This window comes from Caretta caretta, chromosome 15, assembly GCF_965140235.1.
Source record: "Caretta caretta isolate rCarCar2 chromosome 15, rCarCar1.hap1, whole genome shotgun sequence".
NCBI classification, from domain to species: Eukaryota; Metazoa; Chordata; order Testudines; family Cheloniidae; genus Caretta; species Caretta caretta.
Genome location: NC_134220.1, coordinates 26,778,659 through 26,793,113, shown reverse-complemented (window position 1 = coordinate 26,793,113; position 14,455 = coordinate 26,778,659). Strand labels below are relative to the sequence as shown.

Here is a 14,455-nt window from a genome sequence, read left to right as displayed (position 1 = left end):
CTAGGAAGGAGTACTGCGGAAAGGAATCTGGGGGTCATAGTGGACCACAAGCTAAATGAGAGTCAACAGTGTAATGCTGTTGCAAAAAAAAAAGTGAACATCGTTCTGGGCTGTAGTAGCAGGAGTGTTGTGAGCAAGACAACGAGAAATAATTCTTCCGCTTCACTCTGCGCTGATTAGGCCTCAGCTGGAGTATTGTGTCCAGTTCTGGGTGCCACATTTCAGGAAATATGTGGACAAATTGGAGAAAGTCCAGAGAAGAGCAACAAAAATGATTAAAGGTCTAAAAAACATGACCTAGTTTGAAGAAGACTGAAAAAATTGGACTTGTTTAGTCTGGAAAAGAGAAGACCGAGAGGGGACATGATAACAGTATTCAATTACATAAAAGGTTGTTACAAGGAAGAGGGAGAAAAATTGTTCTTCTTAACCTCTGAGGATAGGACAAGAAGCAATGGGTTTAAATTGCAACAAGGGAGGTTTAGGTTGGATATTAGAAAAAACTTCTTAACTGTCAGGGTGGTTCAGCACTGGAATAAATTGCCTAGGGAGGTTGTGGAATCTCCATCATTGGAGATTTTTAAGAGCAGGTTAGACAAATACCTGTCAGGAATGGTCTAGATAATACTTAGTCCTGTCATGAGTGCAGGGGACTGGACTAGATGACCTCTCAAGGTCCCTCCCAGTTCTGATTAGCAAGTATTTGAAATAGCCATTGCAAACAGGTTACTGTACACATGACTATTTTATGTCTAAGCAGCTTCACATATGAATGATTTCCCCCCCCTGTAAATTGTAATGGAAACAGTTTTTTTATTTTTAACAAAAATTCTCTTCTGCATTTGCAGACTGGGTTAGTGCAAAAAAAAAAAAAAAAAAAAAGTGCAAAAATGAAACTGACTGGTCCTAAAAGTGTAGCTAACAAGCATAGTTTAATTGTCTAAGCTGAGACTGCAAAAACAAACAAAAAAATTAAATTAAAAAAATTTCATTTACTATCTACAGCTTGGGTTACTACACTCGGTAAGAAGAAAAGGAGTACTTGTGGCACCTTAGAGACTAACCAATTTATTTGAGCATGAGCTTTCGTGAGCTACAGCTCACGAAAGCTCATGCTCAAATAAATTGGTTAGTCTCTAAGGTGCCACAAGTATTCCTTTTCTTTTTGCGAATACAGACTAACACGGCTGTTCCTCTGGTACACTAGGTAAGGTTTTTTTTTCAAAACAATTTAACTTGTCAGTATCCTATCAAGACATAACGGTCTTCATAAACCTTGAAAATGACTTTTCTTGTTATAAAATCTCCATCAGCCAAATGAAGCATCCTCCCGATGGGTACACATTTATAATGTACTTCAAAAGCAGCATTAACATACAACTATATTTAGATTGTAGCAGTTATACACATGACTGTGTGCTTCTAGAAGAAGGAATCTCTGTAGAAGTAGAATTCTGTTGTCTGATTGGAAGCATATGTCCATAAACATGTGCATGAAACCCACGACCCTTTAGCTCTATCCAGGAATTTACCCTACACTTATATGACCTCTTTCTAACACTACAGGATTGAAGCAGAAGGTCTGGAATTAGCAAAAACAAATGGACTTGAAAGTGCCCTTCAACCCTGTATTTGATGACTTGTTATAAGAAATCCAAGCCCTGTAGAGTTAATTTTATAAAGTCACCTTATAATGAAGTAGAATTGGATGCAGTGATGGGAAGTTACAAATCAAGTTTTTAACTGGATTAGGCAGTGGCCTTAAGAGTTGGTGTTAGAACAGGGGTGGGCAAACTATGGCCTGGGGGACACATCCAGTCCTCCAGACGTTTTATTCCAACCCTTGAGCTCCCACCAGGGAGCGGGGTCTAGGGTTTGCCCCGCTCCAGCCAGTGAATAGAGCTGGGGGCTTGCCCCGCTCCGCGCAGCTCCCAGAAGCAGCGGCATGTCCCTCCTCTGGCTCCTACGCATAGGGGCAGCCAAGGGGCTCTGCACGCCACCCCCACCACAAGCGCCGCCCCCACAGCTCCCATTGGCCAGGAACTGCGGCCAATGGGAGGTGCAGGGGCGGCACCTGCGGACAAGACAGCACACAGAGCCGCCTTGCTGTGCCTCCGAGTAGAAGCCAGAGGGGGGGACATGCCACTGCTTCTGGGAACTGCTTGAGGTAAGTGCTGCCTGGATCCTGCACTCCTGACCCCCTCCTGCACCTCAACCCCCTGCCCCAACCCTGATCCCCCTCCCACCCTCCAAACCCCTCAATCCCAGCCCGGAGCACCCTCCTGCACCCCAACCCCTCATCCCCAGCTCCACCCCAGAGGCCTCACCCCAACCCTCTGGCCCAACCCAGAGCCCCCTCCCACACCCTAAACTCCGCATTTCTGGCCCCACCCCAGGCCCTCACCCCCTCCTGGACCCCAACCTCCAATTCTGTGAGCATTTATGGCCCGCCATACAATTTCCATACAAAGATGTGGCCCTCAGGCCAAAAAGTTTTCCCACCCTTGTGTTAGAATAACGTTTGTTAATGGAAGGAATTTATCTCAAATGTTGCCATTATGCAAATTACCAAATACATCATACACACACACACACACACACTCACTCACTCACAAAACCTTCCTTTCCAGGACCATCATTCCTACCCTCAGCTGTCCAGTTCTCCTCTCCTTAGCCTCTTCCCTAGCAAGTAAAGTACTATTAATGTAGATGCCAATTACTTAAAACTTATAACATTTATTTTTTGCAAATGAGTTTTCAAATGAGGAAGACAAATCATATTCAATAAAGTGGATTTTGTAAAGACTTCATACCAAAAACTAAAAGGGGTGGTGGGTGCAGTTAATTTTGTCTCCTTTTTGGATATTTTCTAACAATTAAAAAAATGCATTTAAGGCTATTACACAAGCCATAAAAAGGCAGAAAATTAAAAGTTTAAGCCAACAAGCTGCCCTTAAGTCATGTCCTTTGGAATGGAGAAAAATAACGAAGAATGAAAAATGCAGTGTCAGCCTAAACCTTGAATTTCCTACCTTTTGTTACTCTGAGCCACATTAACATTTTTAAATGAAGAGGAAACAATGTTTTACATGGAATCAGAAGAGATGGGATATTTTACCCCACTGACTGCATCCATACGTATTCCTATGAGGGGAAAATTATGATTAAAACCATAACCAATACACTGCCTCTTCCAAGACAACACTATGCTTTAGGTTCAATCCAGAACCTCAATGTGAAAGGATATAAGGATGGTATACCCAAAGGGTATCGTTGAGCCAGTCCATACCATTATCTTGCTGTAACAAGCGATCATACGTGATACACATGAACTTGATATCTTCCTCATCTATTCCTCCATTCCAGATATCATACAAAATGGTCATCTCCTCAAACTCGGAGCGGGGCCTAAAGTGGGGCCGATGTGGAGAATATTCAGGGGAAGGAATCACTGGGATGTCTTCAGGTGTCTTTTTCTGCCTCCGCCACTGTCTTTTAGGTTTCACGTGAATCTCCTCTTCTTTGAAGTCCTCATTCCACTGATTCTCTAGTTCCTTAAACGGAAGTTTCTCTGCTATGGCCTCCGGGGTTACCTTCTCGTGGAAGCTGTCATTCCTGAAGTCTAGGGTGACCGCTTCAGGGTCTTTCAGTCCGTAAAAAGCATCAGGATGCCCACCCAACAACTCTTTGCTCACAGCACTTTCTGTCAAGGCAACTGGGACAGGAGGAGGTTCTGAAGTTTTGCTGGGATAGGCCTCCAACGAGAGGACCGAAGGAGGTGATCGTTTCGGCCGCCCTGGTTTCCTTTTGGTGGGCAGAGAGGAAGGAGTAGGAGGAAGAGGGAAAGGAAGAGACACAGTAGGTGCTTCTGGGGAGAGCAAAACGGATTTCACGGCTACCTTGCTCTCCTCTATGGATGTCTTTCTATCCACTGGCACACATGGCAGGGCTGCTACAGATACTGGCTCGTCAGGTGGCAAATCTATGTCTGTGTGGAAATCAGTTTCTGGAGGGCTAGCAAAGGGAATTGGGGAGGGAACACTGTTCATGCTGACCGTTCGGGAAGCACTAAGAGGTTCTTTAAAACATTTCTCCTCTGGCTCATCTTCTGATGGTTTCTTGCCAGACAAAAGGCAAGGAAGGATTGCACCAGGCTCTGGGAAAGTAGGCGTGAAATTAAAATCCCTCCCAGGAGTCCGAGGAATGCCACTATTAATCCCAGGAGAATGGGATGGGTATGAAAAAGGGCTGCCTGGGACTTGAGGGGAACTTAAAGTCAAGCTGCTTCCCGTAAGGGGAGCATCACTTCCAGGGGTGGCTGGAATAGTGTCCGTACTCTGTGACTTTGCAAAGCCATGTGAAGACTTGGCCATAATATCCCGCCCTGGAGTCCTAGGAAGCTCCTCTTCCAGAGCTGTTTTGGTCACAGTTAACTGTTCAGGGAAATTTTCTGGAGGGAGTAAAGGTTCCTCTTTACTAGGCGTTGTTGGAAGGGGAGGTGTAGAGGGTGGCACCTTATTAGCTGGAAGTATGGGAGTATCAGAATCCGAATGGACCACCATGTCCCGTCCAGGAGTCCAAGGCAGTCTCTCCTCCTCCTCCTCTGCTGCGGATAGTAGTTTTCCTGTAACTCGGGTTTCTAAGTCACTATCATCAGACTTACTGAAGAAGTGGCTCTTACTGGGTAGAGGTTCTTCAAATACCCCCACTGGTGCTGGGAGACAGAGATTCTCTTCATCTTGAGATTCAGGCTTTGGACCCTCTAATACCTTAGGTTCCAGCTCGATATCCAGTTCGGACTCTTCCACTGGAGAGAAAAACAGAATGAGCTCCATTCAGTTGCTAATCATTTCCAAGTGTGCACACGTTAAAGATGCTGCAATTACAAAACCAGTTCATATCCACTGGGAGGCTTTAAAAAACTGCCACTTCCCATTTTGGAAGCATAGAGAGGAGCTTAATTAGGACCCTGAAGCGACCACAGATATCCCTACTGGACCACCAGAAAACATATGATTTATCTGGGGACTAGCTACTCTAGAGGCTATACCCAAGGTTTCCAGCTTACAAAGCGCTTTGCTTACCAAAACCTTGGTTGGCTTCTTACAGCCATAAAAAACATGAGTGAATTATTGGGGATAGGCTGTTAGTAAGTAGGCTGTAAGAGTCTTGAGCTGTCCTTAGTTTTGTTTTTTTGCAGGAGGTAGTAAATTAACTGGAGGGCCAGCAAGAATGGCAACGGAGCATGGGGGAAGCGTAATGCTCTTGAACATAACGTGGAAGACATGGGAGACCCCTGTAATGAAATGTGGATACACTCGGTTGGTATCACTGAGGCAATTTATATGCTTCTCTAGCTGTAACACTCATTTGTTCGTATTTTATTTACCTCCGTAGGGCTTAGGGCCAAAAGGAACCAACACTCAATCTATGAGGCAGCTTGAAATAACATTTTCAAGAGGAAAAAGGAAGGAGTGTGGAAATGTCTGGCCAGTTGGAGGGTTCTCTCAGGTCTATCTATGCTAAGGAGCAAACCTGAAACCAGGATTACTGACCTTTGCAGGGAGGTCTGACTCATTTCACTCTTGAGCAATTGCATTGGGATGTCTTGATAGGAAGCACCAATGCGAATGCTATAGATTTCTCCTGCATTCTAATATGCCACCGCTAATGAAGATTCCCTACATCAGAGCAACCCTCCCTGTAGTGGAATGCGGCTGTCTCCAGAATGTATCAGAGTCTCTCCACGTGTCCTCCAAGGACAACAGCTTGTTCTAGAATGTAGTTCCTTCTCTGTCCCCCAATGGTGAGCCTATGACCAGCCTAGAGCCTCCGGGTCCCAGGGCAGCCCAGGAGCGAATGGCTGAGCAGGGACCTGAACTCCAGTCCCCCCCCCGTGGTGGTATTCTCCACAGCCTGTAGGTTGGCAAGCTTTACCCACCTCACTCCTATTTAATAACAAGTTTAAAAATCTCCTAGAGGTTGTCTTCACACGTAACATACGACTCTGTGAATTTAAGGAAGACACCAGAACACCAATTTCCTTCTCCTGGGAGGAGGATGCTGGGACAAATGTTCATCTACAGTGGCGCTAAGTGAAAAACCCCCTAACGTAGGTCTGTGATTCCACCCCTCTCAAGCCCTGTTAACTATCTCTTTCCATTCCCCAGTCACACAGCTCCTTCAGAACCAAAGAACTAAAGGAGCCGTCTTCTGGCTGTCATTAAATTTAGAGTCGCAGTAGTCATCTACAAGGCACTTCATTGATTAACTCTCTGGTCCTTCATAGGCCACTCATTCATTCACACACCTCTAAGGGTATGTCTACACTGTGATAAAACACCCACAGCACTGAATCTTAGAGCCTGGGTCAGCTGCCTCAGGCTCCTGCTGTGGGGCTAACAGTAGCAGTTTAGATGTTCAGGCTCACGCTGGAGCCTGGGCTCTGAGACACAACCCCACTCCCACCCCACTTCACGGGGTCTCAGAGACCAGGCTCTGGCCTGAATCTGAATGTCCACACTGCACGTTTAGAGCCCTGCTGCCCAAGCCCACTGATCTGGGCTCTGAGATTCAGTACCATGGGTTTTATATTATAGTGTAGACATGCCCTAAGACTATTATGCTCCAGAAGGACACTGACACTAAACCAGCATAGGATAAGACTCTTGGGTGCAATGCTCAGAGCACTTTCAGCAGCAGAACTCCAGCTGTAGAACACCTTACCAGATGATCAAGAGCTCAATCCAAATCTCCTTCCCCAGTGAGGACATCTCCAGGACCAACCCATTATTGCAGAGATAAGGAGGAGGAAAGGACAAGAGGGGCACCGAAAGTATGCAGAGTTGGATGCTGTGAGAATATTATACTTTGATACTACAGCGACAGATGACAGAATACATTAACCCACTGTACCTGCTACGCATATAGGGGACGGCACTAGCTTTACTTCCTGGTCTCTCTCCGTGACCAACAAAGCTTCAGCAGCAGCAGTAGATTCCTCTGGCACTTCACCACTTTCATCTTCCCGTTGCTTGGTTTCTTCCATCTCTTCCTCTTTTACAGCCATAGCTGGGGCCTCTAGTGCCAGGCTTGTTGCTTCCATATAGTCTTCCACTGGAAACAGCTCCAGGATGGTCTCTTTTTCTTCATCTGCTAGTTCATGACTAGCAGACTCAAGCTCTATTTCAGCAGCCATGGCCTCTCTATCTTGGTCTTCAGCCGCCACCTCTTCCTCCTCCTCCTCTTCTTCCTCCTCCTCCTCCGAGTCAGAACTCGACTCAAATTCTGAGGAGTCCTCACTTTCATCAGATGACTCAGCTTCAGCTTTGGAAGATGTGGGACTCACTACATCTTCTGCAAGGATAAGATGTTGTTATTATTACTGTCCTTTTATGAGCTCATTAAATAATCATGTGAAACTACAGAAATTAATCCCCTGGATAGAGTTTTTGGGGATTTCCTCCTGATTTTCAAGGGTTTCTTTAGACAAAAATATAGCTCACGTTTAGAAGAAAAATCAGTGTGGGAAAATATTTTTTCTTGAATGATATAAAACAAAACTGTCCTCTGAAGCTCTGTGCTCCCAGAGAAGAGCTTCTAGAAATCATGGGAAACGTTGGTGTCTGCTTGTGCCCTGGTAGTGAGCATGGATGAGTGCATGTGGAGAAACTATTCTCTGCACTCTTAAAAGTGGCAATTGGGGTGAGGGGGGAGAGGCAAAGGGGGGATTTACAGTATATTTTAAAATAAAATTTTATTCTCAATTTTTGATTTGGTGGAGTGTTATTGTTATAACCCAGTGCTGTAAACTCCAATACGCACAAAGTTAGAACCAGTTCAATGATAGCAACCCCTATTATATATACTTAAGCAGGAATACAAGCTTAAGAATTGGCCTAGAGGTGAGCAATTCTACTGTTAACAAAAATGTGGACCTGACCAGAAGCTAAAGTTTACTTTGTTTCTAGTAAGACTGCATACCTTCTTCAGAATCCTGCTCATCTTCCTTTTCACTTGTTTCTACTCCCGTTTCTTCATCTTCATCCTCTTCCTCCTCTTCATCAGCATCTTCCTCCTCTTCTTCGTCTTCCTCCTCCTCCTCCTCTTCCTCCTTTGACGGTAAATATTTTAGTATTTAGAAAAATATGTTGATTTTGTGTATTCGCTTTAATAAATACACCAAAATCTCAAATACCACAGCAATGAATGCAGTAAACAAACCTAAACAGACAATAATTCTGGACATACAATTTAATGTGCATCAGTGCAGACTCTCAAAAGTTGTGTCCCAATAAAATCAAACAAAAGGCAAATTAAAAGACAGTTTGCCCACCTCTATAAGACATTAAGTTTGTGATATTATACAATGGGGATGGAAAGAGAAATTTGTTTTGAGCTGGTGAGTAAACTATGTCATCAAATATCAGGAAAAGTAGCCCATATAATTTTATCTAAGATACTCTAACTACATTTATTCATAAGTGATTATAGCTGGAGACTCAGGGTTTGAGAATTCCACAGTTTAATTGTGTGACGCACTGGGGCGGGGGCAAAATACCTTGCCAGGTGCTGCTTTCACCAATCCTCCCTCTTCCTCCTGCTCATCTTCCTTTTCAGAACAGGATTCTTCTTCTTTACCTGAAGTCTCATCTCCTTCCTCCCCCTCACTGTCTAGCTCCAACGGTCTTGCTGGTCTCCTTCGGAGGCCTACTGCATCTGCATCCTTCTTAGACAGGTCTGAAGTAACATCAGACATGTCTCTGTCCCTTTCTGACTCTGGTGAGGGGAAATAAGAGAAGAGAATTGTAATCAAAACACCTTCATGTCAAGGATTCAACTATCATGGGTAAGCTCATAACATTATTATTAATAGTATTATAGCAGTGGTCAAAGTTTCAAATCAGGATCAAAACCCTACTGTACTACGCAAGAGAGAGTCCCTACCCCAAAAAATTTGCAGTCTGATTTAAGGCAAAGTACAACAAGGGGGTGTAACAATAGAAGGAGGAAATGGGGAGGGTGAACAAGAAATATTAAGGATCTCAGTCATACCTAGGGGCCATCTACGTAGCCATTATTCGTTGGCAATTTATCACAGGCTTTCCATCAGAAGTGTGTCTTGAGGAGCGATTTACTGGAGGACGGGGAAGTGGCTTTATGGACTAGTTTGGGGCAGATGTTCCATGCGTAAGTGGCAGTGCGGAATAAAGAGAAGACACATGTGAAGAAATGGGTGGTCGCAGCTGACAAACCTGGCACAGCAGATTGGGTGAGGTGGCACAAATAAGAGACAGGAGCAGTAAGTGGAAAGGAGACTGTATTGTAAAGAGCCCTAAAGGTAAGGGCAGAAAAGGGCAGTGGAGAAGAAGGAGCCAGCAGAGGGATTCAAAGAGATGAGTGACATGGTCAGAGTGATGAACAGGTGGATATCTGAACGGACTTAGGGAGGACAAGGTGGAGCACAAAGGCCAGAGAGGAGGCAGCTGCAGTAGTAAAGACAGGAGCTTGCAAGAGCCTGTACAAGTGTTTTAGCAGTGCACATACAGAACAAAGGTGGGATCCTGGCATGTGATGGAAGCAGCAGCAAGACCTGGATAAAACCCGGGAGTGTGGGATTTCAGAGAGGCCAGAGTCAGTGACGGCATTCACGTCAGCGACTTGTTGAGTAACTGGGAGGATGCTGGTGCCGTCACCCGTGTCAGAGGAAGGGGAGAGAAAAAGGGAAGAGGGCGGAAAAGCATAGTTTTGGCCCTGTTAATTTTAAGTGTAGTGGCAAGACACCCACGAGGAGACGTCAGCCGGACAAAGTGGGATGCAGGGTTGGAGAGAGCGAAGCGGGTCGGGGAAGAAAAGCAGATGGGAGAGTCGTCAGCATGAGGGTGATAACTGAAGCCAAGATCACTTTCTGTGGTGAAGGTGTATTGGGGGAAAGAGGGTGGTGGCACGGACAGCAACGAGAGAGGAGTGGAAGAGGAGTACCATCACCCATCGAACGAAACCCTGAAGGAAGCCCAGAATTTTGACATGCCCCCCCGGCATGCACCCTGACCAGCTGTATGTTAAATACCAGAGCTGGGATTTGTTCATGCACAAGGGTACCATGATCAAAGGGGTCCAAAGCCACCAAAGCTCAAAAGTCGTCCTCAATAAACATCAGCCTGCTTAATGGCCCTCTCCCAACCAGACTTTTCTGCCATATTACTTTGTCAGCCTTACCCCACCTATCGACTTGATTCCTCATTGAACTGCTGCATTGAATCACTGAGGATCAATGGGCCTGGGTCCCAGGAGTCTGCCTTAATCTGCCCTTTGTGCATTGATATAATGTTAACCCTTTGTAGGCTGCAGACTGACAACCAGCTTTCTAACCTTTCTTTGGTCTGAAATTTGGAAAATGGCAGCAATGATAGGGTTAAATGTGGATGCAGATGAAGAACAGTACATTGCCACACACAGAGGTTGAGGTTCTATACAGGGGAAGCAAGAAGGGTCCGTAAAAGGAGGGTGGAAAGCTGCCATCATTGGGAGCAGCAACCTCCTCTGGGTTCCTTATATTTTTATATTTTGCAAGCATTTGCAGGTGTGCAACTGGAAGAGCACCCTAAAACCAAGCACAAAGTCCCCGTTATTCAGCGAAGACAGACAACGATGCCTAGAAAAAGCAGGGACTGGGTTTGGAGTGTGGTGCTCATAGGATTGCTGGGTGGCTCCACTCTGTGGGGCAGGCTCTTGCAGAAACTCCCGTTCAATAGGAAGGTCCACACGCTAGAGTTAGGGGGTTCATTCTGCCTAGTTGTGCCCTGGTTTGCTCCTGCAGAAGAGAGAGATGCTGCCAGCCTCTGAAAGGGATTAAATTTTGGTGTGTGCGCTTCAGAATAAGACCCAGCAGAGGTAAAGGGGTAAAAATAGGGTTTAATATCGAGGGAACAGTAAAGGTGACAAAGCCCTTTCCATTATATTAGGGTTAAATGCAAGCTTGCTGGGCTTTGGAAAGCCTTCACATGTTTAGCCCTTTAGCTGCCAATGACTGCAATCTCAATGGTGCTTGAAGGACTAGTGTTAGTTACATTGGGGCATTGGCGATTTATGTACCTGGCATATGGAGCAGCACACATACTGTGTGTTGCTTCACTAATCAAATAGGGAAGGAAGAACCCAAGGATTAATATTTTGAGGGAGTCCTTCCTGTGCCCCTCCACCCGAAATCACATGCTAACTGGTGTGAACACATCAAGAACTGGGAGTTTGTTTTAAACTTTAGATTGTATGATGGAATTCTTTGTTTATTGAAACTAAGCATCTTTCCTCACAGCCACATCTAAAAGTACATTCTGGTTCTTATATGTTTAGAACTACTTAAATAAGTTCGGTTTATAAACCCTCTTCTTTACTTTGGCTGCATGAGCAGCTGTTAGGATCCAGGATCAAGTTTATACGGGATAGTAACTGCACATTAGTCTTAAAGAGATTCTCAACTGACCTTTATTTATCATCTTATTTTTACTCTGCACTGTTTGGAGTACACTTTTAAGAGTTAAAATGTTTTAAAATGGACTTTCCCCCCTAAATTTAACAAATAAATTACCTTTTTCTTTTTTTTGTAAATGAAATCCAAGCCAAATTGGCTTTCCCTTATTGGTAAGATAAACACAGCTCTGGAATGTGATTGCTAAACTAACCTGAGCTCCCTCTGCTCGCTGGCTAGCTCTGCAGCAGTGGAACAAAAATATGGCAAAGTTGTGCATAAACCCTGGGTCTTATATTTCCTGATCACAGTAAATTTAAAGGAGCACAATCCAGAGCAGGTATCACCCAGCTGATCAGAGTTTTAAAGTAGATTGAATTTTGGCTCAAATTCTTGACTGTGTGTCTACGTGAAAGTGCTGCTGAGAAGTTGAAAGGAATTCAGTTTTTGTATGGTTTGTATTCACACTTGTGTATCAATTAAATGTGGATTGCAAACCTTCATCTTCATCGTCCACAGACGTGGAGGGCCTGATTCTCTTCTGATCTCCTGCTGAGGCAGCTTCAGGCGGCTCCTTTCTCTTTACCTGAACAAAGAACAGAATTAGCATTTCTAAAAAGGTACGCAGAACTGAAGAAACCAACTTTCCAAGCAGATCCCAGCTGCTTTACTTTGCTAGCGTCATGACGGGTTGGTTTACACTAGAAGTGCTGCAGCTGCATCACTGTAGCACATCTGGTAAAGATGCTCTATGCCAATGGGAGAGAGCTCTCCAGTCGGCATAATAAATCCACCTCCATGAGTGGCAGTAGCTATGTCGGTGGGAGAAGCTCTCCTGCCGACACAGCACTGTCCACACCAGCTCTTAGGTTGGTATAACTTACATCGCTCCGGGGGTGGCTTATTTACACCGCGGAGCAACATAAGTGGTAGCGTGTACACGCCCTAATGCTCAGAAAGTGTCTGACTTCAAGAGCTGTTGATCTGTTTGTTTTGCTCACAAATAGAATTGAGTTGTCAATGAAATTCTGCCTCCCAATTTGTATTAAATTTCAATACCAGCAGGTTGCATTGTTACCTCTAGGTACTAAAATATACGAAGATGTGGAAAAACGAAAGGGAACCTGGGACTTAGGGCTTGTCTACTCACCGTGCTGGAGTGCAGTGAAGACACTACCTACACTCCGTCAGCATAGGTACTCCACCTCCCTGAGAGGCAGTAGCTATGTCGACTGGAGAGGCTCTCCTATCAACATAGCGCTGTCTATGCTGGAGGCTGGATTTCCCATACGCCCAAGGAACGTAGTTAAACTGACATAAATTGGTTGCTAAAGCAGGGAAGTTGAGACAGCTAAAGAAACTTCAAAGCAAGGTTAGCTTTAAATTAGGACTTGAAGACACCCTTGAATCTTTACTTTATTACAGAGCCAAACTGCTGAGTTCAGAAAAGTGAATTACTCCCCACTTCTCTCACCAAACCACTGTCCATTTTCCCATGCTTGTGCCTCTTGACTGGTGGCAGAAGTGTCATGATTCTTTTGGAAAAGACTTTCAGTCCAGTTCGGTAAACTCAAAGAGGGGTACTGAGACCTTCCAGGCATTAAGGTTCAGCCACCACAACTACAAAGCATCAAAGCAAATTTACAGTTTCAGACTTCAGGAATTTAGGTATGCTCCACTCCATTGCTCTCATCTCTCTTTCTTCTAGCAGAAGATAGAAATAATAACCTAATAAGATAACCAACTTGGTCTCTCTCACTCTGGCTGCACAGGGTATTGTGCATTTTTCATACTTTGCATATTGCTTCCAGCATTTAATACCCAGACGTGCTTAATCAGAGACGCAGTGGGGCAAGCATATTTTGCAAGCAGTCTTCTAACTCAACTCCTCCATCCCCAGCCACATTTTAAAATCGGCATGTGTAAAATCCAGAATTGTTCCTGCTAACATGAATTAAGCCATTTGCCTGGCAAAACATGCTTGAACTGTGTTACAAAGGGATCTAGGCCCAAATTCCACTCTGGTGTAAATGGGTGACAACTCACTGAAGTAAGCAGAGTTGCACTTTCCACACCTGTGTCAAGTCCACCTCCTGATCTAACATGGTTTAAAGCTGCCTTGTCTCTTCCATGCTGACCGGTAACTGCGTATAACCCAGCCTAGCAGAAACCCTGTTTTTTTCCAGCAGTGCTGAAACTTTATTTCCTAATAAAGGTCCCCCCAGTTTTCACTGGGATGAGTTTGGGGTCCGAGCATTGCTACAGAGCGGCTCTCGTTAATCAGAGTCACACAAGTGGTGTCAAAATGTTAAGAGAAACTGACACTAAGGAGTAGGGATCCCCCTAACCAAAGATTTCAGGTGCCATTAAAAGCGAGGGAGGTTGTTAGACAAGAAACACAGTAGAAAAAAGTGAGAGTGTCGGGATGTGGGGATCTGGACAGAAAAAGGAAGGCAGCATCTATACTCTGAATGCTCAGCCAGGGAAGACTACTATTGTTTTCTAACTCATACCTTGAAAGATGGCAGCCGGATGGCCCCTCGTAACCCAATGCCCAAGCCAATTCCCTCGTAGCCTAGCCCTTCTCCTTTGTTCCAGTTCTCCAGGAGGCAGGATGTAATTCGATCCTTTGGCTTCGGTTTTTCCTCATCTTTATTTTCACCAGACTTCACTGGAGTGAGCGATGCCTGCATAAAAGAAACAACATTTAAAGAGGCAACAACACCCTGGTGGGTATGCAAACACTGGAAATGCCTCAAATACCCCGGGGAAGGACCATCACCTATTCAGGCTTTAGCTTCTCTAAAGACAGCATCTTCTGAAAGGTGCACCATTATGTCACATGTGCTTAAAGTGTGTGTGTGTGTGTGTGTGTGTGCGCACGCGTGCAGACGAGTCCTTTAGAAAATTTGAGCTTTTGTTCACGCCTCCCTAGCATACCAATGTTGAGGCCTATCAATGACAAATACAGAACATACTTGTTCAAGT

The 14,455-nt window shown here is 44.8% G+C and overlaps 1 protein-coding gene across 1 annotated transcript in view; it reads right to left on the bottom strand.

Annotated features, from left to right (window-relative positions):
* SETD1B (SET domain containing 1B, histone lysine methyltransferase) overlaps positions 1-14,455 on the bottom strand; it is a 66,022-nt gene that overhangs the window by 8,860 nt on the left and 42,707 nt on the right. Inside the window, exons 8-13 of the mRNA XM_048821976.2 lie at positions 13,981-14,154; positions 11,966-12,053; positions 8,561-8,778; positions 7,984-8,113; positions 6,916-7,356; positions 3,248-4,807 (exon numbers count right to left, since the gene is read on the bottom strand). Of these exons, the coding sequence (XP_048677933.2) occupies positions 3,248-4,807; positions 6,916-7,356; positions 7,984-8,113; positions 8,561-8,778; positions 11,966-12,053; positions 13,981-14,154 (2,611 nt within the window). The remainder of the gene's footprint in view (positions 1-3,247; positions 4,808-6,915; positions 7,357-7,983; positions 8,114-8,560; positions 8,779-11,965; positions 12,054-13,980; positions 14,155-14,455) is intronic.